This window comes from Caloenas nicobarica, chromosome 4 (genome assembly GCF_036013445.1).
Source record: "Caloenas nicobarica isolate bCalNic1 chromosome 4, bCalNic1.hap1, whole genome shotgun sequence".
Classification (NCBI taxonomy): Eukaryota; Metazoa; Chordata; class Aves; order Columbiformes; family Columbidae; genus Caloenas; species Caloenas nicobarica.
The window spans coordinates 73,005,886-73,033,691 of record NC_088248.1 but is presented as its reverse complement, the minus strand read 5'-3'; the positions used below and the strand labels follow the sequence as shown (position 1 = coordinate 73,033,691).

The 27,806-nt window shown below is 44.2% G+C and overlaps 2 protein-coding genes and 1 non-coding gene across 3 annotated transcripts in view; 1 reads left to right on the top strand and 2 right to left on the bottom strand.

The window, feature by feature from the left end:
* Positions 1–641: 641 nt before the first annotated feature.
* On the bottom strand, positions 642–23,843 carry PTCD3 (pentatricopeptide repeat domain 3). The gene is made up of 24 exons (XM_065633597.1): positions 23,735–23,843; positions 21,606–21,655; positions 20,823–20,862; positions 19,790–19,835; positions 19,012–19,080; positions 17,608–17,712; positions 17,083–17,206; positions 15,958–16,076; positions 15,108–15,181; positions 14,700–14,787; positions 14,548–14,608; positions 14,181–14,263; positions 13,382–13,526; positions 12,296–12,346; positions 11,262–11,345; positions 9,087–9,115; positions 8,478–8,581; positions 7,292–7,370; positions 7,109–7,199; positions 6,007–6,092; positions 4,747–4,895; positions 3,888–3,929; positions 1,913–2,071; positions 642–1,241 (listed from the first exon to the last, which is right to left on the bottom strand). The coding sequence occupies exons 1-24, from the start codon at positions 23,827–23,829 to the stop codon at positions 1,178–1,180; spliced, it is 2,037 nt and encodes a 678-aa protein (XP_065489669.1). The 5' UTR covers positions 23,830–23,843; the 3' UTR covers positions 642–1,177.
* On the bottom strand, positions 14,330–14,471 carry LOC135988786 (small nucleolar RNA SNORD94). The gene has a single exon (XR_010606233.1). It is a non-coding gene; the product is annotated as a small nucleolar RNA SNORD94 (small nucleolar RNA).
* A 131-nt stretch (positions 23,844–23,974) lies between the features above and the next one.
* The window catches only part of POLR1A (RNA polymerase I subunit A), a 34,466-nt gene continuing 30,634 nt past the window's right edge, over positions 23,975–27,806 (top strand). Inside the window, exons 1-4 of the mRNA XM_065634103.1 lie at positions 23,975–24,098; positions 24,980–25,184; positions 26,898–27,047; positions 27,140–27,247. Of these exons, the coding sequence (XP_065490175.1) occupies positions 24,022–24,098; positions 24,980–25,184; positions 26,898–27,047; positions 27,140–27,247 (540 nt within the window). The 5' untranslated portion in view covers positions 23,975–24,021. The remainder of the gene's footprint in view (positions 24,099–24,979; positions 25,185–26,897; positions 27,048–27,139; positions 27,248–27,806) is intronic.

The following is a 27,806-nucleotide window of genomic DNA, read 5'->3' as shown; positions in this document are numbered from 1 at the left end:
ATCAAACACAGCTGGGCAGTACAGGAACAGTGTTTCTCCAGGACCTGAGGAAGACAAAACTTCTATTTTACTCCTTTCAAGGAGCAAGAATTCATTGATGTGACCAATGTGTCTATTCATTAATTTGTACAGCTGTAAAAAAAAAAAAAAAAAATCCAGGTATGAGTCCAAGTTTAAGTAGACATAACTTAGGCTGGTGTCAGAGCAGCTGTTCTGGTGGATTCCTACCCCTGCACGTTTCTTCTTTGGTTCAGCCATGAGAACTCGCATAAAGACCAAGCTCCGTCCTTCTCCTACCGTTCCCTTCATTCTCACCACCAGTGAGGACAGATGCTCAAACTTACTCAGTACCCACTTGCTGAACTGAGTAACTGGGCCTTTTCCTCCTTGCTGAACTAGTTTTAAGTTGTCAGTACAATAAAGCAAAGAGCATCTCACCGCCCCTGAGCCCTTCGTCCTTCATCTACCCCATAACCTGTACTACTCACACAGTCCTGAACAGGCAGGTTTGCTCTCTGGAGCAAATATCACCATCAAAGAGCTTTACTGCTGCATTCTGCATGAACTTGACCTTTCTCACAGAGCAGCAAACACTTTGTCATCAACAGTTTTTGCACAGGGATGATCAGAGCACAGTAGTATTTAGTGTCAGCTGTTTATTAAATAGTCTCCAGCTGTACAAATTGTAGCTTTTTTAACATCTACAGTCCAAAGCGCCTGTCCCAAAACACCAAAAAGGATGAGGAATAGCCACAGGTGATGAGTATTGCATTACTTACAGTACTTACATACAGAGTGAACTTGATATTTAAGTAGTTCATGAAAGCTGGCTGGAAAGGAATTAAATCCGGTGCAGGTTTAAGTCCCAGGAGGTCCAAGAGAGGTCTTGCTCAAGGTGTCAAAGCCTGGAAGGTACTGAGCAGCCTGTGGGAGCAGCGCTCCTCCCTGTGCTCCTCCAGAACCTCAGCCGGGCTGCGTTGGTGCAGCCCACGCTGCGTTTGAAGTTACCAAGAAGATACAACAGGACAGCTTGTGCCTTGCTCCACCGAGGACAATGTACTCTCACCAAGCGGGTCCCGCAGCACTCAGCAGTGCCAACCCATGGGTGATCTCACTTCTCAGACACCTCCCGGCAGCCGTTGCTCCCGTTCTGCTGCGAGGAAGGCGAGAGGCACAGTCAGTCGTGGTCACTGTCGCTGTCACTGCTGTCGCTGTCTGACTCGATACTCTCCAGTGTCTTCCTGCAGATGGAAAACAGCGTCATCAGTCACCTCGTGACTCTTGCTTGAAAGAAATCCAAAGCACAGGGTGAACCCCGACAAAGAGAACATTATGGGCTGTCTGATGCCTATTGCCCTCAGAGGCCAGGCCAGGCTCCCCCAGCATGTGGTGGGGACACACCCACCTCCTTTTGGAAACACAGAAAAGGGAGGGACAGATGTCAAGGGTGTGAGACTTGGCTCCAAACTGTGGTCCCGCAGGCTCAGCCCATCATCTGAGCATGGCTGCAGCAGCTCAGCAACCAACACTGGTGGCTGGTGGGATGTACTGAAGATTGACCGTGAGCCTCAGCACTCTGCACCACACACAGGGCCATTCCGTACCAATTCTCTGATCTACTAACCTGAAATTAATGTCTTTTAGGTGGCCAGAAACAGCTAGGAAAAGATCTGAGCAGTGGATAAGGCTGACCCCATGGTGGAAAGTCACCTTCCCTTCTGGGTGGGATGGATACAGCGTGGGATCGAAAACTGAAGGACCATTTTGGGGGTGTGAAGTGACCCACAAACACAAAAGCACGTCATTCTGAAGCCCGCGCTCTGCCGCCTTGGCGGAGAAGCCTTTCTGCAGGAACTACCCCTCCCGCACCCTGTCTACCCCTCCAGCAGTAACATGAAGTTCTCCAACTTACTTCTGCTTTTCAGAGAGTTCAAATTCCTTCTCCGTTCTGCTCTTAAGGCGTTGAGATGAAGGCAGACCGAGGGCCGCTGCCAGCTTCACCAGCTTAATCGCCTCATCTGGGCAATTGGTTTGTTTAGCACAGTTCAAGAACTCATCCATCACCTGGTCACTGCAAAAGCAAAGGCAAAGAGTGGCTGTTCATGGGGCTCCAGATGAGGTGGCCACAAACTTACAGCAGGTGCTTTAGAGAGGGAGAGGAGGTGACATTGTCAGATTACTCTAACAGCCCAGTTCTGCTCCTGCCAGGAGCTTCAGCTCAGGTTTCACCTCGTGCCAACGTGGTGTGCTCGGGAACTCCTGGCAGAAAGCAATACTTGTCCTTGCGCAAAACCAGAGGGCAGCAGCTCACTGCCCAGGACAGGAGCTCACTGCCCAGGACAGGGACCGCACCTTAGCAACTGCCTAAATAACCTTCCCCTCTTCACAATCCCCAGATCAGGCCCTCAGCCTCGCTGACGTGGCTGGCAGAGGGACAGAATCATAGAATTGCTTTGGCTGGAAAACACCTCCATGGTGATGCAACCACTGCCCTGGGCAGCCTGTTTCAATGCCTAACAACCCTTTCTGTGAAGAAATTTTTCCCAATATCCAGTCTAAACCTCCCCTGGGGCAACTTGAGGCTATTTCCTTTCATCCTATCACTTACTATTTAGGAGAAGAGACCAACCCCCTCCATGCTCCAACCTCCTTTCAGGCAGTTGCAGACAGCGATCAGGTCTCCCCTCAGCCTCCTTTTCTCCAGGCTGAACAGCCCCAGTTCCCTCAGCCGCTCCCCATCACACGTGTGCTCCAGGCCCCTCGCCTGCTTCAAGGAACCCCGTAACAGCTCTTTAAATCCAAGGCAGGTGTCTCCCTGCCAGAGGCTGCCATGCTGACCGCGGGCACAGAGAGCTGCTGACAGCCGGATCTGCTCTGCCAGCTCCATTTCACATCCAGGCACTGGCTCTGCCCCTTTGTCACCTGTGACAGCAGCTGGGGACACCGCTCTCACCTTCAGGCAGAGAAATGAGAACGTGTTTGCAGCTGGTGCCGCAGGGAGCTTGGCAGAGAAGGAAGGGGACAGTTCAACCACAATAACCTCTGATCCATTTGGTAACAGCAGGGAAAAGACTTGATTTCCCTTCACATTTGTAACGCGTGGGATCCGCAAACCATCAGGTATACCTTGAGTTCAGAATTTTTCTCCTTTCCCTGTTCCCCAAATGGATTCGGGCTCTGACGTGGCTTGGCAGCCTCCCGGCTTCCTTGGGCCACACCACCAACTGCTCTGGGTACCACACCCCCTCCTGGTGCAGGCAGCCCAGAGAACACCCTGTGTCTTGGTGACATTCCCATCTCCAACATCGCATTTAAGGTGTTCATTTCCATGAGCACCAAGCAGTTGCTTGGGTTTGTTTGTTTGTTTCTTTCAAATGCATTACTATGCCTTAGAAGTTGTTTTCTACTTCAAACTGATTTTTTTCCTCCAAAATCCAGGGAAAAGCTTAATGCTACAGGCTAATAGGTCACCACACAGGATTCAGGATTTGACTTGATAAACTTATCTTCAGAAATCCAGACACCTCTGAAGCACCTATGCTTGGTTAAGGGCATATTAGAATTTTTCTGAACACATAGAGGAAATGAGATGTTCTAATTCTAATTTCAATTTCTATTGCCAAGTCACTCAATGGCTCTGTTATCCCTGTCCCAGAGCTTCACTCAATGACATCGAGGGACAACCACTTAAACCTCCTCTTTGCATTTCTGCTATTTTTTGAGACGGGTGTTGAAACATATCATTCGGATAAACATACACATGTGCTCACAGGGACAGACACACACATGCTTCACAAGTAACAGTAAGTTATGGACCACTATTGTCAGTTATAATACAAATACAAAATCACAGCCAAAGGGGAGACTCGGAACCCACAAGTACTCACGTGGGAATCCTATTGATTTGCTGGAAACGCTCCATCATATTCCTGTTCAAAAAGAAAACAAACAAACAAAACCCTAAAAAAAAATCCCACCACAAACCACAGGAACAGACAGGTATTAAATCTCTTGGATAAACCCCCGTTGAAACACAGACAAGCTCAATTTCATGAAATGGTCTTCCCCACAGACCTGAAACAGACCCCATGCTGTATTCTGGCAGATGCAATGTATACCAGCTGTATCATTGATCAGTTTAACACAGAATATCTTAACTAGTGGTAAAAAAAACCCTAAAAGTGTAGCTGGTGGCAAATTTACTTTAAAATACTACATGTTTTTAGAAGGGTACTTGCCACTTCTTCGTTTCAAAGGAAACAGCACAAAGAGAAAATCTGTATTTAATAGAAAATAGCTCAGAACCTTAAATTGGAAGGTAGGTGTTTTAACCAGTATTTCAAGCTGCATGCATGTTTAGCTATGAGTTCTAAAAATATTCTCTTTACATTTTTAATCAGGGTTAATTCTAATTAAAATTTTAATTGAACTCTAATTAATCTTTTGAGCAGTTCGAATTCCAAAGAGTTCTAACAATTAGAGAATGGGAAGCTGCAGGCAATCAGCAGTGCTTAGTGATAATCAAATCCCACCTTGCCAGAAGCAGCTGTATGATGCTCTAAGCCCTTTTTAAGATACAGAACTGTAACCTGGTGCTGAGAATGCACAATAAAATTAAGAAAAACCCCATCACATTCCCAGCAGGACTTATCCCCTCCCTTTGTCTGCACTAGCGTTCCAAGGCAATCAGTCTTAGCTTTTGATTTTTGTGATTAAGCCAAGAGCTGATGGCAGCCACGCAAGTACCAAGCGTCCTGGGTTCTCCCAGCCCTGGAAAACAAGAGAGCGACGTGGCCCAGCGCGCTGCCGGTCCATTCCAAGGGGAACTGCTCCCTCCCGCTTTGCTCATGGACAGCTTTGATGTCTTCAGCACAGTTGGCAAATGCCTGTTGAATCTGTGAAGAGATCGTGCTATTAATGCCAAAACCTCCAGAATTAACATATCCTTTTCAGTACAATTCCTCCTTCGGATCCTACAGGTCTGTCCCGTGTGCGATTTAAATTTGTGAATCAACAGTGGTTACTCCTGGCATAAAAATCACTTCTGTCAGGACAGCTGTCCCCACTAGGCAGCTTTGCAGTATTTGAGACCCCTGTAACAGGCGTGAGCCCTTAACCCTCCTCAGCTTGAGGAGCCAGTTACTGCAGTGACATCTTTGCCAAAAATCCCTGAATTCTGCCATGTGATGTGGCTGGTGGGGCTGAATTATCCTTCCAAACCCTGCTAAGGAAGTGATCTCGGTCTGTATTAACGTGAGGTTTCTCTATAGGTTGAAGACAATCTGAAGGGTTTAGCGGACCTGGATAAGCTCACACAGATCTGGAAATTTGTAATGGTTTATGTGCCAGAACCGGACCTTTGAGACTGATGCGGCACTTAAATACAGTCTGTGTGCTGCCCACAGAAATGAGGAGACAGCTCTTTTCTCTGAGCTTCTGCATCGATTTTGGCTGGGACGGAGTTAATTTTCTTCATAGCAGCTGGTATGGAGCTGTGTTCTGGATCTGTGCTGGAAACAGAGTTGATAGCACAGGGGTGTTTCAGTTATCGCTGAGCAGCACTCACACAGAGCCAAGGCCTTTCCTGCTCCCCACACCCCCCAGCAGCGAGTGGGCTGGGGGGGCACGAGACACTGGGAGAGGACACAGCTGGGACAGCCGACCCCAGGGATATCCCACACCATATGATGTCATGCTCAGTATATAAACCTGGTGGAAGAAGGAGGAATTGGGGACGTTCAGACCAATGGTGTTTCTATTCCCAAGTAACCATTAGACACAACAGAGCCAGGCTTTCCTGGAGCTGGCTGAACATCCACCTGTCATGGGAAGCGGTGAACGAACTCCTGATTTTGTTTTGCTTATCAAACTGCCTTTATCTCAGCCCACGAGTTTTTGCACTTTAACCATTCTGATTCTCTCCCCCACCCCACTGGAGAGAGAATGAGCGAGCGGCTGCGTGGTGCTCAGCTGCTCATCAGGGTTAAACCAGGACAGCTTCCTCACCTCCTCGGGGTGCTGATCCCTGCTCATCAAAGACAAGAGCTCTTCCAACACGTCATGTCTCCTATTAAACCCCAACTGTTTCACATCTGTGTACAGAAAGGCAGCAGTTAGTAGGTGTGACCGGTAATCCCCGCTCCCAACCCCTGGTAATATGGTCAGCATAACTAATGCCATTTTGTAAGGCGAACAGCAATTCCCTGTGACTGAGCAGGTCACATATTTGTTCCCTTTCCCTTCCTTACCAGGCCCTGAAGGTCCTGCGCACCAAGCAGATGAACTGAACAGATTTCTTCTTCCCCTCCCTGCTGACCTCAAGACTCCTGGGTGCCAGGCCAACTACTCCCCTCCTGAACGGCCTATAAGGTCCCTGGCACCCCGCGGTGGTGACCCCGTCACAGAACAGGGAAGGAACCACAGAGCACTGTCTCCAAAATCAAGCAGTTCCAGGTCCTAAGCAGCAACCTAGACCCAAACCGCTGCTGGACAGTGAGACCCATGACCCTCCAGCAGACAGAGACACCTCCAGTGTCATCTGCTTCCTCTGAGGACTGAGCAGTGACTCATATTCTTTCATGTTTTTCCAAGCTAGATGATGATTTTTATGCTGATACAGCAAACCAAGTACTAAGATTTGACTCGATCTGCAGAGGGTCCAGATGATTAGAACTCACAAGCTCAGTGGTGCTATAAAATGCTGTACTATGCTCCTTATAAAATTGTACCACACTGATTCTGCTTACAGAAATCCTGTGCTATTCCGATCATAAATTCCATGCTATGCTAATCATAAAATCCCGTGAAGAAAATAAAGCTTTAATTCTTACTACAACTTAGTGCTGTCATCATTTTGCTAAGAACCCCTAAAAAAACCTGTCTGTCCCCTCAGTGCTGGGTGACAGTATGGTATTTGTTGTGTGCTAAAGCCTGTAGCTGCATTCTTGTCTCCTCCTCTTAAGGGGCAAAGAACAGGCAAATAATTTCAATGAATCAAATCGGGGTTGTGGATGTTCTGAGCACCAGGAAGTTTCCCAACTACCTCTCCACTCAGCATTGCTCCTGACTTTTATCAAACTGCCGACGTAGCCATGTGGCCATCACTGACCTTCCCAGACTGAAGGGATGGCTTCCAAGTGGTTGGCTGCATCCAGTGCTTGAAGAAGGTCCAATATATTTTTGGGAGTTGGATAGAAGAGCTGATAAAGGAAAAGAATCACTTCAGTAAACTGTAACTGCTCCATTTCTCCACACTAAACCTGTGAAGCTTGCTTACCCTAAGAGCACTTACCGAACAGGACATTTCTTTGTACCATTTCAACACAACATCGATTTGTTCCATCATACACAACAATGAAAAGAATTTTGACCTATGGGGGGGAAAATGTTCTAATTCAGTAATGATTAGATCAACCAAACCATACAGAAACATGAGCAAATGATGGTGTTCTGATCAGATTTCTATCACAGATCAGGGAAATTTCACTGTGTGAATGCAAACTCCACACAATTAAAAAAGCAGTAGCATTTTTTATAATAGAACTTCATGCTGACATTAGGTAATTGGTAGAATTAGTAAGAATTGGACCACGGCCTTTTAAAAATCTCTAAACCATGCAATCTGCCTGCCTGTCACCAGGCTTGAGGTATCTGACTTTCTCTCAAATGCAACCTCTGGCTCAGAACCACTTTAAGAAATGAACTAAATGAACCTGGTTACTTGTGCAGGTTTGCAATACAAGCCTGGAACCTTGATCCGGTGTACTGAACAGGAAAAATGTCTGTACAACAAGACATTAATTGCCATTAATTTCCCTTGATTTATTTACAGACTAAATAAGGTCAGATCACAGGAATCACCCCACCCCTGAAAATACATCTTATTTTGATTATAATTATTTTTCATGAATTTACTGGAGCATCTCTAGTTCCAGAGCCTAGAAGTGCTTCTCTTCAAATCCGTATGCTCCAAGTACTTAATTTTGTTCAGTGACTGCAGCACTTAATTACGTTGGTAAAGATGTTTCAGATGCTACGATTACAGTGTCACATGGTGGAATTACACGGCAGTTTGGTGCCTAAACACACCTGCTGCACTGCAACCTCTGCAACACCGTGCAGAGCGGCAGGTCTGACCTGGATGCTGGTTTGGTGGCACCTCCTAAGCCACCATCCTAAGTGGACAACAGGATTGTAGAAAATACAACTGGTTGGTGCAGTTATTGGATGGGCATTAAGCTAAACTGATGCTCCAAGACACTTTATTTCAGTTTAGGCAAGGCCACAAACTAAAAATAAATCCTAAGCTACTACTGTTCTTAAGAGGGACTATGTCTCTTAATTCCAAAACTGCGCATACAACAACCAGCTGCTGTTCAAAGCAGCACCCTGCTGTGCAACGTTTGAATTCCAGTTTGTACTCAAATTGACAAAAACACACAAGACACTGAATGTAACCTGCACTTCACTCCACTCACCAGTAGGTGTTTAATCGATCCATGTCCAAGAATTTCCAGTTGTCTCCCTTCTCCAGTGCCTTATTTAAGCGATATGCAAGCTTGATATCCTTAAGATCACAGCACTGCAATAAACCAGTTTGATTTTAAAGCTCCCGAGTATAATACTTAAATTCTCTCCAAGACCCACTTTCATGAAGAGTAATGAGCTGACAAACATTTTTGACAGGATGCAGCTCAGTGCAGTCACTGCCTCGGCATTTTGTTGAGACAAATATGTGACTCTCCCAGTGCGCAAGAGCTTTCTAACCTAAACTGACACCTTCTGGTGCAGACACCATCTGATCACTGCAGTATTACAAGCAGGAGGTAGGTCAGAGCAGACAGGGATTTATGCAGCCATCTCTAGCAAGAGATGCACATATCACAGGCATGGAAGTTACCAATTTAGGAGGTATCAAGCAAAGAGCTGCAGAATTATGGAGTAAATTTACAGGTGGTGAAGGACACAGGTGAAAAGGGAAAGATATTGAGAGTTAAACCTTGTATGACAGGTTGGAAAACTCGCAGGCAGCTCTGAAATAGCTGGAGGGCTCAAAGGAATTCTGATCACAGGGAAGAGGTACTTACCGCTTGCATAGCAGTGGGAAAGAAGTTGGCTGAAAAGGAGAAAACAGTCTGTTAGCTTCAAACCTTCAAGGAGCCACCCGGCAGCTCGTTAACCCAGCCTCCCAGGGGACGGATGAGACACGTTCAATTAGAAAGCTGAATTTGTAGCTCAGTTTGACAACGTAGCAAGGATATTCACATTATATGTAGACACTTCGGTGTGTTACCAGTTTTGCCAGCCAGTGTTCTGGAGGCGACTCTACTGCTGTGCTTTTGGAGACAGATGTAAGCAGATGATCTGTTTGACTTTAGGTAGTTTTACAAAAACTACATTCTCTTGTTTGATGCAGGACAGCATTTTTCGTGTAACAGGCAGGCTACAAAAAAAGGCAGCCACGTCACTCACCTTCTCTATTAACTCTAGTGGAAGAGAACACATGCGACAGAGACGGCTGTTCAGGCAGGTTGCCCAGCACTTGAGCGCAGCCCAGAGCTGCTCGAGAACATACTGCTTCCCCCGAAAATGTCTCCTTCCAGTTTTGTGAGGCTTTGACTCTGGTTTCTGTGACTGATGTTTCGAAGCAGCACAGGGACTGATGCTGCCTGAAGGAGGCAAAGCCACAGCGGGACGAAGGACAGAAACTGTCCTGCTCCGTAGCTCATTTCGTTTGTGCGCAGAGAATTTTGGATAGCTGGTTGTGGTTTTCTGAAGGATATGTACGGGCACCGGATGCTACCAGAGACTGAAACAACAGCTAGTTGTCGGTAGCAAAATGGTGGGAAGACCTGTAAAGTAATTTACTTAAAACCACTAGGTACAATACACCCTCCTTTCCCTTGCAAGACTTAATAAATTAACTAAATGCTTATAAGTGCAGAAAAACATTTTTGCGTTACTTGGGTGTTCAGTATGCACTTCAGCTACAGTCTACGGAATCCTCTGTGCCAAGGAAGGGCCTTGCAGAGAACACAGAGGTTTCTGAAGGAAAGAGACAGGTCACATACAACACCATGCTATGGAAAAAGAAGCCTCAGTTTTGTTTAAAGTGTCAACTTGAATTCTGCAAAAGCAATTATCAAAAGAACACAAGGATCCCATATTGAAGAACAAAAAACGTCTACATACACATCTTGCTCAGACAAAGTAGCTTTGATATAGTCTTATATAAGCAATCACATTTTTTTTTAAAATCACTGTGTAGAAATGTTCATTCAACTCCCAGGACCCAGGCAAGGCCTGTAGCTCTGTGCCCATCGTCACTGTCTTTGCTAACGGTTGTATAACGAGCGTGAAGGAGCAGAGCAGGTACAGTTACTGTCTGCACTTCTGGCAGCAGCTTAGAGCCAGAGCAAGAAACGGTCTAACGCACGAAGTAGGGCAGAAGGAAACGACAGAGGTGTACAACATTCTGACTATTGCCAGGCTTCTGAGGATAAAAAAAAAAAATTGCTGGTAGGATGACCTACTATGCTATTCCAACATAATCTCATAATCTTTGTCCTTTGAACGGTCAAAAAAACATATCAACTCATCGCTGGTTTCCTGAATCTTTTTCCTCCTATCATATGTACAACTGTGACCTGCTAAAGAGTGGCTTCCGACACTTTGTTAACACCACGTTGTACACAGCACAGATACAGACCCCCCGGGGCCACACTTGTCTTCAGACTGAAGCTTCGTCTACTTCTGTATGTACAGAAAGGCTACGAACATCCAAGGACAAAGTCATTCACATGGCAGAAAGAGCCGGTGAGATGTGGTATGTTCAGAATCTATCCCTTTCCACAGACCCAAGCTTCAGTTTTGCATGAGGTTTTATTTCATGCAGTTTTCTGAAAAGGATTAGGAAGAACTAGAACAGGAACTCACACTGCACTGCAATAAACACCTGCTGTTCACCAGACATGTATCATTTCATGAAGCTGCTACCAGATGTTCCTCCTTAAATTGGTGTTGTAAACAGCCTCATGTTTTTTATTGTGTGGGACTCAAATACTCACACAGGCTACACTCCTACTTCCGCACAGAAGACAGTGCAGCAATGCACAGCACAACCTCCCAGCACTAGAATTTGGATTTTTGCCTCCAAGAAGTCTCAGAAGGAACTGATACAAGCAAGGTGCATGCATTCTTCCCAGGTACCTTTTCACTCAAGCTTAAACAACGCGGATTGCAAGATACATTGAAGTCCGTACCGTCATCAGGGTCCTGGGGAGTGAAACTCCTCTTTTCAACGTCATCTAGCACCTCAGAGATGATGCCTGATGAGTGAAGATCAACTGCAGGACAAACAGACAAGCAACGTCACACCTCAGTTATGCTAAGCACTTCATTAGTGATCAGTGTCAGCCTGTAAATTTAATATGGAAATGGAAACAAGCAACGTAATTTCAAACAAGCGTCACGACTCTCCTATCTGTGTCCCTACTCGTGGTGCTCCACACCAGTTACAATTTTGTTTATTCTAAAATTTGCCCCACTGTTGCCAGATTTCCACAGCACAACAGAGCAGATTCAGAAAGATAAAAGTACTTTCTAGCAGGGAATCCAACAGGCCTGGAAGTTTGTCTGTTAGAACACTGCACTGCGAAAAGCAAGGCATTTCACAAATTAAAAAAAAAAAAACTAAAAAGGGAAACAATTAAGAAATAAACCAACAACCAAACCCAGAGAGATTCCAGAGCAGTTCCTCCATATTTGTTAAAACACCAGGACTGTGTCTACGACTATCAAGGCTATTCTCTTCCTATACCCACAGATTTGCAGCTAAAGGATCTCCAACAGTTGAGCTCCTGCCTTCCAACACAGCTGTACTTCAAGACAGGTCCAATGCACAGAGCTGTTGCAGAAAAACAGAATCCCTGTGCAATTTCTTCCCTGTAAGTGGCACAGTCTATCAAATCACCAGTGCTGTCATCAGATCCAGCCTCCTCAGAGACTGAGTACCATTTGCTCTTGGGCTTTATCAACTTGTGGCCACAAAAGGAAAGGAAATGGGTTTTCTTTCCAGTTCTGCCAGTTCTAAAACCACAAGGACTCTTCCGTCCCTGTAAGAGGTCATGATCGTCTAGCTTTTACTTCACCTAAATAGAATCAAACTGCACATATAACATTAGGATTGCACACATAAGAAGTTGTCTTTTAATCCACTAATCAACTGCCTTTTCCCATCACATTTGGGAAGCATTTAAAGCAAGCGTTAAACAGAACAAGTTGATATTGCACATACCGCCTTTATACAATATAGAGAGAAGATGATTATACGTTGCAAGGCTGGGCTCTGAAAAGCAAAAACATTGAAGTTACTTTGACATTCTTGGCTGAGCTTTATGCCTGAGCACTAATTCAGTCTCCAGCCCCGCCAACCAGGCAGCATACATAAATTTATTCTATAATTTCTCTCCCTGTCCACCCTAATGCTGGACCAGACCTCACGTACACACGTTACGACTGGGAGAGCTGATACCTGAGCAGGGACCACCAGCTGAAGCATCATATTGCTATGGGGCGAGCGGCCAAGCTTCCCTGCTTTAATTGAATATTAATATTCAATATTTCATAGCTAGGTTCCTTTCTGCTCATGAACATATCTTTAGCATACCAATGAGCACATTACTAGGCCAAAGCACACTCCACAAGACATCAAATCAGATGTGCAGGTATTCCCTGTTTTGCAATGTTTGACATCAGAAACCACCATTTAGATCAAAAGCTTTTTTTCTGCAGAGATGTAGATATATAGACCTGAACTGGCTTGGGAAGTAAATCTCCTTGATCTATGGGAAGCCAACACACTCAGCTGACTGCTGCAAATATATATTTATATTATTCACTATTCCTACAGCAATACAACAAGGGCGCAGTTGAGAAAGAGCCTATGGGCCAGGACACACTCTCCCACTGCATACACACACCTGTCCTTGAGTAGCTAGAGGTAACTAGAGCTAAAAATATAATGATAAACCTGCTCCTAACCCCAACTACAGCACCAAATTCTTCATTATTTGACCTAAGGGGCTAAGTGCACGCACCATATTCTAACTAATCATCAACACTCAAAGACTAAAGATGACGATTATATTTGGAATTCACAGGCATGGGCTTGCTGAGTGGCCACAGCTTAGTACTCGCACATTTTTATTCCTCAGTTCTCTTGCAAAAATAAACAAATAGTGAAGTTGAGAAATGCTTTTTTTCCACAAGCCCTAGACTTCTTCCCTGCAACTAGGAAACACTGTTTTGTTTACTGCTGAATGCTTAACTTAACTATTCTGGAGGTGGTACTGGAATATAATAACCATTCTGGTTCTCTTACCTATATCAAGTGCTTCCATTTCCTTTATTACCGATAAAGACATACTTCTGCCTACACCACCACATCTTCTCAGAGTCTTCAGTAAAGCATTAAAAGTGAGCAGATTTGGTTGCACTTTCTGTTGAGCCATGTGATTCAGGAAGACCTTAAACGAAATGACCAAATCCTCAGTGCTTCACACGTTAGGGGCAACAATTCAGCTTTCAGTTAGGCAGACACGCATTTCCTCAATCTAATCCTTCTCATCCCCTGCAAGTGAACAACAGTACCTCAAGTGATCATTTATTAAGGGAGTGCTATATAATTTTTAATTAATTTGACCAAAAACCAAGACTACAAAATTACATCAGATTAGATCTTGGAGAACTGTGTCTAGAACATCAAGGAAATTCCTAAATTTACACACTATTTTTCCTTATTGATGTTATGTCATTAAAACCAGAGCCTCTAATGCTACCCCTTAAAATTCTATTTCTATCATGCAATTGTGAATTACAATTCCAAGAGTTTTTTATCTAAAATTGTTTGTTTGTTTTTTAATCTCCCAGCATAATTTCCCAATTACTTTCTGTCCAGGCAGTTCTTGGATCAGGTATGTTCTCACAAAGCAAACCATCCGATTTTCTACATTTTCTACTCCTCAACAGTTAGTTTGTATGTTTAAACCAGTGTACTTCCTTTGCAGCAGGTATTAATATCTTTGTACAAAGCTCTCGTTTTTAGTCTTAAACACTGACAGAGCAGAGCCAGCCCCTACACTCTTAACCCTTTCCCCATCACTTTTGCTTGACCTCCTCACCTTGGCTAATTCCCATCTCTCCAAGAACCTCTCCTTTAGATACGGGACTGCTGCAATCAGTGCGTTGAAGGTGTGCACATCAGCTGGAAAAGGAAAGATAATTCATTTTAACCGACAATTGTATTTTATGGGAAACAGTTTCTTCTAACATGGCTCAGATTTTGGCAAAGTCTCATGCAAACCCGTTTCCAGCGAGCCGGCCACATGCCAGCTGCACTGAAAGAACCAGTTTGCATTCAGCTCCCATGATCCAGCTGAGGTCCGTACCCCTGCGCCAATCATCACTGCCATGAAAGAAATATTCGTGTACCCAACAATGGGTGTCTATTATTTAGAAGACCACAAAGCAACATGAGGAGACACTTACCTTTGTGTCTTTCATTCAGCAAGTCTATGTACATGTCATAAGCTTTAGCAGAAGCCCCATGCTGCAAAACAAACAACAAAAATAATCTCTATGACTGTGTGAGACTTCAGAAGGTGAAAAAAAATCCTCCCAGTACTGAAGGATAATTCTACCTTCACCATCCCACGGATCATTGTGCAATAGGAGTGTGCATTCTTCTCTGGCATTATCTTAAATATTCTTTCAGCGTTGTTGTTCTCCCTAGGATCAATGAACAAGCTGAATGTTAAAGAACAAAATACAAGACACCTTTAGGAAAAGGATTCAACACACATAACCAAATAATGGGCTGTACTCCCAAGGGTTGATATTCAAATATATTACTTGTGATACTTTGAGCTCTTCTACAACCACTTACTAGATTTCTGTCAACACTTTAATAAAAGATTAGCAAACCCAGAGGTTTTTAACAAGTAACACCTGCAAGTATGGGCTGCTGAAAGGTCTTTAAGTCTGTTTTATAACACCAATGCATGTGCACAACCCACTGAATACAGGAATATCGGCAATATTTTCCGTACCTCCATCTAGAGCCAGGTGAGTGTGAACCTCTTTGGAATGGTCTCTTTGGAGCTTTCTGCTCTGAAGCGTCCCCCTGGAGAGATTTTTGCAGAAGTAAGTTTCTCAGAGTTTGAAGTTATGATTAAATGGCAAATGATGTGATTTGGTAACAACACAGGAGTTCGGCAGCAATTTACATGCTATCAAATGTGTTTTGTAATGGGTTACATTAACATAAATTTCTATTATAATGTTCAGGAAGCAATAACAAGATTAAGAACACTGTTTGTGTTATTAAACATACTAACAAGACACATTATATGTATTTGTGGAATTGGTGGGAATCATCAGACTATAGTAAATACTCGGTAAAACTCTTTCTCCCTCAACCGTCTTCTTAGGGCCAAGTATTGTGCAACACGTCTACTACTATACCCCGCAATCTGCTACTCTGAGGTCACACAAGGAGCCCTCAACTTCATTGAAATGCAGTTAATATAGAAGTTAACTGGAAGAAAATTAGCCAGCTGATTTTACACTACAGGTACTAGAGTTGTTCTTTGCAGGCAACTATAAAAACAAGGCTGTCAGTGAGAAACAGTTATTCAAAGGCAGTTCAGCAGAACTAAGCCAAGACTAGGGTTCCAGCTACTAAGTTCAGCTTTACAGAAACTTGTTTTGCTAGTTTTGCTACTACATCAGACACAGGATTTTGTAACTGCCCTGTCTCTTGGGAATGTTGACTGCATCTGACCCACTTCACACCAGCTGCCCAGCAGGCAGTCACAGTACAAAAATCTTGATACCACCTTGCTACGCTCCCATTACATATGAAAGAAATAAAAATAGAGACTAACGGGTTTTTCATACCCCTGGTTCTTCCAAATCCTCTTTTTCTTCTTCCTCTTTTTCCAGAGTAGATTCTCCATCTCCATAGAAGCATAACAAATCTAAAAGGCTGTTTGTGGTCTCCAGAGATACAGGGGTACCTATGGAAAATGAAGATGTACAACAGTCGCAGAGTAAAGAACACACCATTCCACAGCCATATCAGATAACTTTTGAACATTCAGTTACGCCACTTTGTTCTCTTTCAACAAAAGCGTTCTCTAGCAAGTCTGTAAAATCTGGGTGTGATACTAATACTTCCACAAACCCACCCACAGCAGGAGCCAGTTTTAACACTGAATTAGAGTACCTGATTTTCTGTTGAAGCCACTGAAAAGGTAGACTTTTCTTGATCAAGTGGGAGAGGAAAGAGGCAGCTGGCAGTCAAAACTGTGAAGCAGCACAAGCCCAACAAGACACCTGAAATTTCTAGTGCTTTTCATAACTACTCCTAGGATACACACACTCTGCTGTGAAGAGTACTTTGTGTGTTTCATTTTCTATGATGCAGATTTAAAACCAATGCAAGAACTATTTGATGGAATCATCTCCTTTCCATCTTGGAGCAGATATGAGAAGGTCTTATCTTCCCAGTAAGTTTTGCTCCTTCAGAGGCTGTGGCAGTTAGCTTTCTCTTGTTTCCTCCTCATTTATTGAGGGCAGGTCCACAGAAGGGGCACTCAGCCGGTACGCTCTACCAGTCCAACACAGCAGCAAAGTGCCTGGCACAGAAGTAGTTACACCAACCAACAGGCGACTGCAGGGGAACCTTTGCGGGCAGAATGGTATCACCCAGCCGCAGGCCCTACTCTACTACATCAGAAATTCTTCCACTTTGGAAGAGAAGGAAAAAACCTCAACACCAGACCACCTGCTGCTTGACCAAGACATCATTTGCTCTCCTTATCACCAAAGTGACGTATCAGACAAGCAGCGGATAGCAAAGGCCCAATAATTCTGGAGAACCACTTCACCAGAGCAGAGTTAGTTGTGAAATGTAGAACTATAATCACGAAATTGTTCCCATAGCCCGTGCCAGCTACTAAAATATTTTTGCCACAATTTAAAGTAGAGCTCCACCACTGAATCTGGCAGGTGATCACATACCTGCTTGTATGAGCTGATCAAACAGGTCCACAGAATCCTTCACCCTTCGGAGGTGGATACGCTCTTTTAGAGCTTCCTCACTCACTCCTTCAATCTGAGGCGTAAGGATCTCAGGCATCAAGCACTAAAAGGAAAGAGTGCACGTTAGACACGAGCTCAAACCTTCTCTGAACCAAACATGCTTACTTTTCACCCAGTACACTGCTTTGATAATCTCCCAACCCTCCCAGTCTAACAGCAGCAGTCCTTCTGGTGATGAACGACCACACATCCTGATCTCCTGCTTTCATGTTGGGAAATCAACTAAACAACAATTCTTATTTTTATCTAAAGAACCTGGTAAGATATTGAAATCCTAAGGAAAAAAGTTCACTTCAAAAAGATAATGGAAATACAGCACTGCTTTCACAGCTGTCTGCAAAACAGTTAACAAAATTATCCTTTTTTATTAGTTTTGGACCAGGCTGACAGTTGATTTCACTGACAATGCACAAATACAATGAAAATGAAAAGCAAGAAGCTTACCGGTACATTGGGCTCTGCAAAAGTCTTGTCAAAATACTGAGGGAATTGCTTAATAATATATTTTGCGGCATTTCTCCCAGACTCCTTTGACAATAAAAATAGACGCTGCATAGGAATGAGAGAACAAGATGAAGAAACACAATTGAAAGGCTGAGAGTGAGAAAAACATTTTTCATAAAGCTGATCATTCTGATGGAATCAAATTAAAGTCATGCGTCCTTTTCTCCTCTTAGTAAAAACACGGGCGTGAGACAACATTCCAGATAAAACATTCTGGTATTTAGGCCAATATAAGAACACCTGTTCTTTAGATGAGACTTTAATTTACTTTTCTGTCACTTAGTCAAGGGACAAAGTTCTGTACCAGACATGTGAAATGCTGCACTACTACCTCAAGCTTAAAAGCATCTTTTTCAAATTACAACACTCAGATGTTTCTCTCCCTGTCATTTCCAAGAGAATCACCTGATTCCCATTCACCTCTTTTCCTCAATTCTAAAGTCAGACCTTCCCCTTCAGTTTCATTTAAAACTCTTCACATTCAACAGCTGCCTTTGGTCTTCTCAACAGCTTTACCTCCGGTACACAGAACTGAAGTTCTCTCGTATCCATACCACGAATCTGCCATGACATCTCTCAGCTCCCAGTCTTTTCTCATTATGCTCTAATTAACATCACACACAGCACTTTCTCCTTGTCTTCATCTCCAGTTCTGCCTTCTCCTGCCTCAGCCTTATGCTCTTTAATCTTATACAGAGATAACATCAGAACGCTCCTTTCCCTCTTCCTTTCTGTTATCATCTCAATACTACAATTTCCATAAGCCAAAGTTACCAAGTAGTTGCTCTGTGATAAAACTAAAATTCTTGGGGCTTGGCCAGAACAGTTAAATGGGAACATGTAGTTTATGTAGTAACACACACACAAGTGACCTTGTGTTTTAAATCATACATTTAATTCAAATTTGACTAAACTGTGGGCACGAAAACTGAACGCTTGCAATACCACATAGTCACAGTCTATATCCAAGGTATGTAAACGGTTTCAATAGGTTAAATACCCCACCTAAAGAATTACTGCTGGGAGTTGGACTAAGAACATGGAGAAACAGAACAACTCAGCAGGTAAGGCACTAACTTGCACTAATACTAACAGAGTTGTGTCAGCTGGAAGGTCCCTACAGGGGCAGGAAGAAGAGAGAAGTTTGTGTGCACAGGGTGGATTTGTCCAGAGAAATCCCACAGTCTTTATGCATTCAGAAATACACAGAAGAGAAAATTCTGAAAGAAAATGTGATACTTCATTTTCTTTTGTAATTGAAACGAGGCTCCAATTAGAGTTTTCATAGCCTAGACGAAGAGGGGCAGAGGGAAAGCTATCAAGGGTTTCAAAGGAAATACTTACAGCATTGGCTGCGTTTCTTGGCATAAGGAAAGGGTCATCGTGGAATGCATAATGAGCAGCAGTAGGATCCTGTAGAAAGGAGAACCCAGCATTGAAATGTCTATAGTTAATCACACAGGTGTGCTGTAGGCATATCATGCTGTCTCATGGAATTTAAGGCAAATGAACACTTCATCATAACCACTTCCTGATGCTCATTTTACAAAAGTTCATCTTGTTCCAAAGGGTTCAGCCTGTTCAGAAATTGTTTAAAACGCATTTCCATTACACACACACACAGATTAACACAGTGACAACAAGAGGGTCCCTACCATAATATGGCAAGCAATAAGTGCCCTACAAAGCAAGTGGGACCCCAACTGCAACAGTCTTGGGGGGCTGAGGGGACTTGCAGGATCAGATTCAATTGCCAGAACTCAAGAAACATAGGATTAAAGAATGGCATCACAGCATTTGCAGCTGTGGCCTAGCAAGAGCAGCCTCTCATTGTTCGAGGCACGCTTTCTGGACTGAGATTGGGAAGAGGCAGCCCGGACTGGGAAGCTCAACTGGTAAAAGAACTTGCTCCTGATGTTAGCAAAAGCCTAATCAAAATATTACAGCCCTCCCTTAGCATTAGAATGTGGCAAAACATGTTGAGCAAAAGAGAAAACTATTAAAAATGGATGTGAAAGTCCCATCTTTCATTTATGGCCAAAGTAGAAGAGCCTCCAAAGTGCAAGGCAATCACTTGAGATGGGCAACTCGATCTGTTTCCATGGTCAAAAGAACTACTCACCCTGTTCACAGTAGAAGCCAATGTCTGAAGAACCGCTAGCTTATCCCTAAATATAAAGAAGCTCTGATTAATATCTGGTTGCAGACTTTGAATGTTATGCATTACACTGTAGGCAGAACAAGCATAGGGTTATCCTGACTCATAAGGATTTCCAGTTCTAGGAAACAATGCACTTAGAAAATACCACTTTTTGCAAAGGGAGGGAAAATTCAATTGCCAAAATGGTCTCAGTTCTGCAACAACCACAGGAAAAAGACAAGACTTTGGGGAAAACCAGAAAAGCACGTGTGTTTCCTGCTATCATTCCTGCCCTTATTATACATTATGAAAGAAAGAATACAGGAAAGGGACACAGAAAAAATTCCCTGGAATGCTCCTCTCAGAGCCCTCCATGTCTGAGGGATGGATACATGGATCCCTCTTGGACACAAGTCTTGGAGACTCCTGTGCCTGTGGATCCTTCAGACTTTGGTTGTGTTTTAAGCAAAGAAGGAAAGGCCAGTGAAATTGTTTAGGTGAAGGTTGTCTTATTTTAGGTTTACCTGCAGACACCATTTGGCTATAAACTTAGTTTTTGCTGTACAGTCACGCAATTTAATCTTAGGTGCTTCCAACAAAATAGCTTTTGTTCAGCTGCATAATTGCTAAACAGGATTTATTCAGCCAGTTATCAATGGTCAAGTTTATTTTGCTGAAACAAACACAGCCATGTGCAGACAGCCAAATGAACCTGATTTTAGAGATTTTTAGGGAATGGGTTCTTTTACAAAGAAACAGAACAATGCTTAAAAATTCAATCCTTATAACTGTTTTTAAAAGAAAGGTCAGGAATGGAGTGTACATACTCTGCTCAGAAAGAGACAAGAATATTACTGGAGGTCCCAGTCAGCAGGAAAGTCACTAGAGGGACATTAACTCCAGGAATATAGCAACCTCAACTTTCTTTTTCAACTTTTGTGGACAGACTACATTTAGCTTTCTAACAATGATTTTCTCCCAGGTCAAGAGATGTTCCACAGCAGTAAACACTCACCAGGTTTTCTTTCGGGGGAGTACAATTTCTTCTTGATTAACTGTGAGAAACAATATTAAAATTGTTATTAGAAACAAATAGAGGCCCAAAGAAAATGGTGACCTTGTGAAAACTGATGTAAGCTGATCCAGCTGAAAGTACTAAAGCAGGGATTTTAAAACCACAGTCTAATATAGGCCACAATTTATTGCAATGGTAATAGAAAAGGCTGGTGGGGAGCTTATGTGTCTTGTGTCAAGACAGGATCAGGGCCCCGTGGTAAACAAATGTCAGAGAGATTGTACCAATTTAGCCATTCAAGCTTCTTCAGTCATCCCTTATCCTGTGTCTTCTCACTTGAGCCCCAGCCTTTCCCAGTCCCCTGCTTTCCTACTCTCAGTCCCCCAGTTCACAGTTTACCATGTGCAGCATGGCTCCAAGCATCCCAGCGTACGTTTCTCACAAAACTCATAGCAGAAATATGGCAAGGAGTACAGAGAAGAAGCAAGAATGTAAAGGAAACTGTCAGCATCAAGGTGGAAAACTCCTCATTTTTATTTTACAGTTTTTCTATTTCAAAGGGCAGCTCATGGAACTGGACAACTCAGCCCATGCTCTCAGAGCACAGAGCTGGTTGGTGGTGAGGGTTGGCAAGCCAAGAAATCTCTGCACAATGAAGACAGGGGCAAAAGAAAGTCCAAGAAGGAGAAAGAGCGCACTCGTGTGTTCTGTATCTCCCAACACACTAGGTTGTATGGAGACTAAAAAAACAAAGACAAGAAACTAGTAATTAAGACATCATACCTTCTGAATTTTCCACAGTCTTCCCAAGAGCCGTACTACTAGAAGAGCACCTAGAAACCAGAAAGAGTTTGGAATTTATAGCAGTCATATTAATACAGCAAAAGTAGATTAATGCAATTCTGTACTACAGAGTTAATTAAAGATTCATGGGGAAAAATAACTGGAGATGTTGCACTATTACTAACTCCAAATTATTACCATAAAACTCATATTTGATGCTTCTCTTAAAGGCCTAATTTCAAGAGACAAGAAGTTATATGAAGAAAATCATATTACGTAAAATGTGTAACTCTTTAGTTTCGGGGCTACCATGGCTTTAAAAGTAGTTTTCAGAAATTACTTCATCTTAGAAAGAAACATAAATCAGAAAAGACAATTTATGTTATAGATTCAGGATCTAGCTGAAAGCAGTAGCTTTTCCCAACTATTTTAGACTGAAATAGTGTTTACACAAGCAGAAGACCCTGAGCAGGGGGAGCAGGGAAATCAGGCCTGTTTAGTTCCAGATGCCCAGTCCCTCCATAGCTGCAGACAGCACACACGTAACCACAAATGTAGAAAGCACATCCACATCAACTCGCTTCTGCTGGGTGTCACAAAGCGGCTGGTTTGTGCTCAGTTCAGGCACAGGACAGAGGTTCTTAGGCACATGGTTTAGTGCCAGGTTAACAGTTGGACTCGATGATCTTGAGAGCCTTTTCCAACCAAAATGATTCTGTGATTCTTACAACTGCTCATATTTTACTGCTCTTAATACAAATTAAAACTTTCACGAAAATCCTTTTTTTTTTCTGCTCAAGAATCAATCTGACACTAAGCTTTACTGTAACCCTGGCATTTGCATGTGCTTCTACACTGACCTTGACCCTGAGGGAGACAATGTTAACATGAATTCATATCTCTGTACTTTACCGAGCTGTTCCTATGTCACATAAACTTATTAGGTATGATTTTACCATCCCAGGTGCGAGATATATTTTGCCTACAAAGAGTATCCAGTCGAGTGGGACCTTTTCACTTGAGGCATACCCTGAAAGCAACCTCACAGAATCACAGAATGTCAGGGTTTGGAAGGGACCTCGAAAGATCATCCAGTCCAATCCCCCTGCCAGGGCAGGAACACCCAGATGAGGTTACACAGGAAGGTGTCCAGGTGGGTTTGAATGTCTCCAGAGAAGGAGACTCCACAACCTCCCTGGGCAGCCTGTTCCAGTGCTCTGTCACCCTCCCTATGAAGACGTTTCTTTGCAAATTTAAACAGAACCTCCTCTGTTCCAGTTTATACCCATTGTCCCTTGTCTTACCATTGGTTGTCACTGAGAAGAGCCTGGCTCCATCCTCATGACACTCACCCTTTATATAAACACTAATGAGGTCACCCCTCAGTCTCCTCCAAGCTAAAGAGCCCCAGCTCCCTCAGCCTTTCCTCACACGGGAGATGCTCCACTCCCTTCATCATTTTCGTGGCTGCGCTGGACTCTCTCCAGCAGTTCCCTGTCCTTCTGGAACTGAGGGGCCCAGAACTGGACACAATATTCCAGATGTGGTCTTACCAGGGCAGAGTAGAGGGGAAGGAGAACCTCTCTCGACCTACTAACCACCCCTCTTCTAATACACCCCAGGATGCCATTGGCCTTCTTGGCCGCAAGGGCCCAGTGCTGGCTCATGCTCACCCTGCTGTCCCCAGGACACCCAGGTCCCTTTTCCCTACACTGCTCTCTAACAGGTCCTTCCCCAACTTATACTGGAACCTACTCCCTCCTGCTTTTTCGTGAGATTCAGCTCTAGGAATCACTAAACAGCTCAAACTCACTCCCGAGGCGACTCCGAGCCGCAGAACCCACCAAAAGTAGGGAGAAACCCAAAGGAGTCGCTCCCCCACCGCAGATCAGACCAGGCCAGGCCAGGCCAGGCCAGGCCGGCCATGCTCGCCAGCGGACCGAGGCACCACCACGCATGCGCACAGCGCCGCACAGCGCCCCGCACCGCACTGCGCGTGCGCGGCCTTTCGCGCCGCAACTCCTCAGACCAACCCCTCCACCCCCCGCCCCGCTCCCGTTGACTCCTCCGCGGCGCCACCGCCGCCGCGTCCTTCCTTTCCCTCCGCTGAGGGAACGGCAGAGCCTTACCGGTAGCGCACTCGCTTCCCGCCCAGTAAGCAGCACCGCCTGCTCAGCGATACCGCCCGCAGCCAGGAGCTGCCGCCCAGCCGCCCCGCCGCCATGCCGCAGTGCGCGCCGGGAGCTGGGGCGGTACCACTCCTGCAGAGTAGGGGGCAGACCGCCCCTCCGCCGCGGTGGTAGCGCCCGGCCCCGCCTCCCCCCGCTGCCGGAACCGCGTGGTGCTTCCCGCGGCGCAGCAGCTCTGGCTGCGGGGAGAAGCGAAGCGTTGGCCGGGGAAGACTCGCTCGTTCGCCATGAGGCCGCCGAAAGTGGTGCCGTGGCGGCGGCTGGTTGGGGTCTCCTTCGGGATGTACACGGCCGAGGAGATCAGGTGAGGATCCAAAGCGGGCGGTGGGTTGTGCTGTTTTTCCGCGTGGTGAGTGCTGTTGGGGACTACAGCTCCCGGCGTGCCTTGCGCCAGGACGCCGGCAGGGTTGTGCGGCTGCCGGCGCGCTGCCTGCTGGGATATGTAGTCCTGCTGCGCCGTGGCCCTTACCAGCCACTGGCATGGCGGCACCTGAGTTTCCCCCTTGCTTTTTGAGGGTTGGGGGGTTGCAGGGCTCTGGTGGGGCTCTCAGACCCATTGCCTGAGGCCGCTGGAGGGCTTGAAAGAATAGGGAAAGGCTGAGGGGGTAGCACTCCTGGCGGCCTAGCCTGGGCGCTGGTCCTGAGTGTCCAGCACGGAGAAGACCTGGGTGGTTTCTGCGAGGGGAAATTGTTCAGATCGTTTAGCACCAGCGTAACTATCGCAGAGCCGAGATTTTTGTTGGAAAGGACCTTCACAGCTCATCCAGGCCCTCCCCGGCCATGAGCAGGGACACCTTCACGCACATTAGATTGCTTTCTTTAGTGTTAGTGGGATGTTGGTGCTGTGTGTAGTCAAGGCTGTGCAGCTGGCACCCAGGTGGTTTTGGGTTTTTTTGTACCCCTCCCACTACTTGAGAGGACATGCCGACAAAATTACTCGACTTCTTAATCTAGTGGCTAAAGATATACAAGAAATATTTACTGTGGTGCGAATGATTGTACCCAGACAATGAAGTTAGTGATACAGAAATTCCCATTGTATGCACAAAGTGCCCTCAGTAACATGTTTTTATCAGTAAAAAAAAAACCCTGTAGATATAAACATCAATATTAGCTGTACCATTCAAGTAAATATCATGTGGCTGTTGGCTGGTACTGATTTTTGTTCTTTTCCTTCAACTTCAGGAAACTGAGTGTAAAACCCATAACAAATCCTCAGTACTTGGATAACGTGGGGAATCCAGCCGTTAATGGACTGTACGACTTGGCTTTGGGACCTCCAGACTCCAAAGAAGTGTGTGCAACTTGCATGCAGAACTTCAGCAACTGCCCAGGTCATTTTGGCCATATAGAACTGCCTCTGCCTGTCTACAACCCTCTGTTTTTTGATGTATGTATGCTTAACTATTGTCTTGCTGGTGAAATGGGTGGTGGTGCTCAAGCCGTCGTAGTTTGTAGTCCTTGAAAATAGTAAAGGTGCCAAGATCTGTTTTCTCTCTGAGTTTAATAATAGCAAATGTAGTAGAAAAGGATTTTTGTGTCATGATAGTTCAATACAAATAGACTCCTTAGACTTTTGCAAAATACTCACTTTGTTGTAACTATTGTTTTACTCGATGTTGATGAACAAGAGAGGGGGAGTGTTGATTGCTAAGCTATATAACCAATTGTAGGGTCTCATGCCTTAACTAAACGGATGGCACAATAAAAATTGTTAATTTAAACAACTATTACAAACTTACATGAACAGCTACCTACTTTTAATCTGGAATCTCCAAGTGCTTTGTGGAATTCAGGGCTTCTTTTTGCTCCAAATAACTGTGTTGTACATTCTGCCCAATAGGTCCTCTTATTCCAGGATAATTTATTCTAGAAAACTGGGTCAACATGAATAGAACTCAACAACCTATCCAGTACACTGAGTGACATAATTTGTGTGCCAAATTAGTGGAAGAATATAGTGGTGTAAGTTTGGTGGCAGCAGGGAGTTGAAAAATGCGAAGCTGTATAGAAATCCATCAGTCTGTTTAATTGAAAAAAAAAAAGTCCCTCAAGAAGATTTCTTGCATCTGGAAGTCAGACACGTACTTCCAGTAGCTTTGTAACTGATGCATTTACATGATACGTGGGATACCTGATGTAAAGCAGAGATTTGACTTGGTGTGCATCTTACAGGACAGGTGTTAGAAGCTCGTTTTGAAAGCAACTAGTGATGGTCAAACTGCACACTTCTCTGAAGTGCTTCATGTGGATGATTTTTCGAAGGATCATCTTTTAAATATAAAAGGATTCCTGGCTGCAAGGGCAGGATTTGCCTTATTTTGATCTTCTGAAAGTTAGGTGCATAATCTGATTGTACTTTTTAGCTCTTTCTGTATATTGAGAAGTGGGTCTGTTTGCAGAGGAAGATTTATGTAGCCTATAACAGGAACCTGAACTGGGATGAATTTCCCTCTGGAGGTGCCGATCTCCCCATTTACAGCAGCTGACTCCTGCATAGGCTACTAAATGAGACTAAAAACCTCACTTTCAGATGACTGAAGTTAGATGAGCTCCATCCCACTTGTAGTCTTGTCCCAGCTTTGAAGTAAAACGCTTGCATTTGACGAAGGAATGAAGCCACGGAGCAGTAACTCCAGGCTCTCAGTCCACTGGTGCTGTGCTGAATAATAAAACCTGCTGATATTTTCTCGAAGCTTGAGGGCAATGAAGAATCTTGAGGGACGCTGATACTGCTTGTGACCAGAATGTTTCTTTTTACTAGTGTGGAGTTTTGGGTCCTGTATGGGACAAGCTGTTGGAAGCTGCAGTCACAGTACGATGTATGAGCAGCCTCGGTCCCAGAGTTGCTGTAGATATGACGGGCTTTTCCTATACCTGTTATGTAGATGGCCTGCAGGTAGTTTGTCTACAGATCATGCTTGCATATGGGTTTGTGTGGTTGAAATAAGGTTTTTTTCAGTCTATTTCTTTATTATTAAATTTAACAATTACTCTAATTTCTCAGTTATCGTAGCACTCTCTTTAAGTTCAAACCAATCTACTTGCTTGCTGTGCGAGCTAATAAATCTACCAGAATAACTTTTTTTCCTCTCCTTTTCAGAAATTATACCTTCTAATTCGAGGTTCCTGTTTAAATTGTCACATGCTGACGTGTACTCGAGCTGTGGTTCACTTACTGCTGAGTCAGCTGAAGGTTCTGGAGAAAGGGTTGCTGCATGCTGTCCATGATCTTGAAGTCATTCTGAACAGGGCAAGTACTGTGTATTTCTCCCCTTCCTTCTTGAGTCAATGCTCCTGTAACTATAGAGCTATCCCAATTTCTTTTATTGTGTGTTTTTTTAGTTTTTAGAGCAATGTGCAGACGCGACAGGTGCAGAAATCGAAGAAGAGTTAAATAACCGCGTTCAGGAAATATTACAAAATTATGAAATAACAGATCAGTGTTCAAATGTAAGTGCTTCTCCTGAGATCTCGGGTTTCGTCCTCTTAAAACAGTAATGTGCAGAAGAAAGTCTGTCTTTGTGCAGACTTCAGATTTCGTCCTCAAGTTCTGAACTGTGTTATATTTAGAGGGCTCTCTGGGTGAAATGTCTGAAGTTAGGCATAAAAAGATTCTCTTGCCTGTTAGTGTAACTATTAGGTTTCTGGAAAATGCACTTTACGTAGGGAAATGTTTTGATGGTGTAAATATCATATAAAAATAATCTGATGCTGCTGTCACTGCATTACCTGCAGATGTTGATACTTCTCTGTATGATGCTCCAACTGTTTTGAGCTGCAGAATATTTTGAGAACTCATGCATCCAGCAAATTTGCAGAATTACTTACAGTGAAATTTTTAGAAAGAGTTATATAATTGCATTCTCGTTTCCATTTAAATGCAGTTTAACATACATTGTTAGTTACGGGAAAATGTTAGTGCAGAAGATGTTTAAAAGTCTAACGTCTTAGAGCAGATTTGTTTATAAGGTGAGTTTAATTCCTTAATCCCTTTTTTTCAAAACTAACC

Coding starts and splice junctions, on each gene's coding strand:
- PTCD3 (XM_065633597.1), bottom strand. CDS start 23,829: ATGGCGGCGGGGCGGCTGGGCGGCAGCTCCTGGCTGCGGGCGGTATCG. Junction 14,264..14,547: donor GCTGAATGAAAGACACAAAG/GTAAGTGTCTCC, acceptor TTCCTTTTCCAG/CTGATGTGCACACCTTCAAC. Junction 1,242..1,912: donor GAACTCTCTGAAAAGCAGAA/GTAAGTTGGAGA, acceptor TTCCATCTGCAG/GAAGACACTGGAGAGTATCG.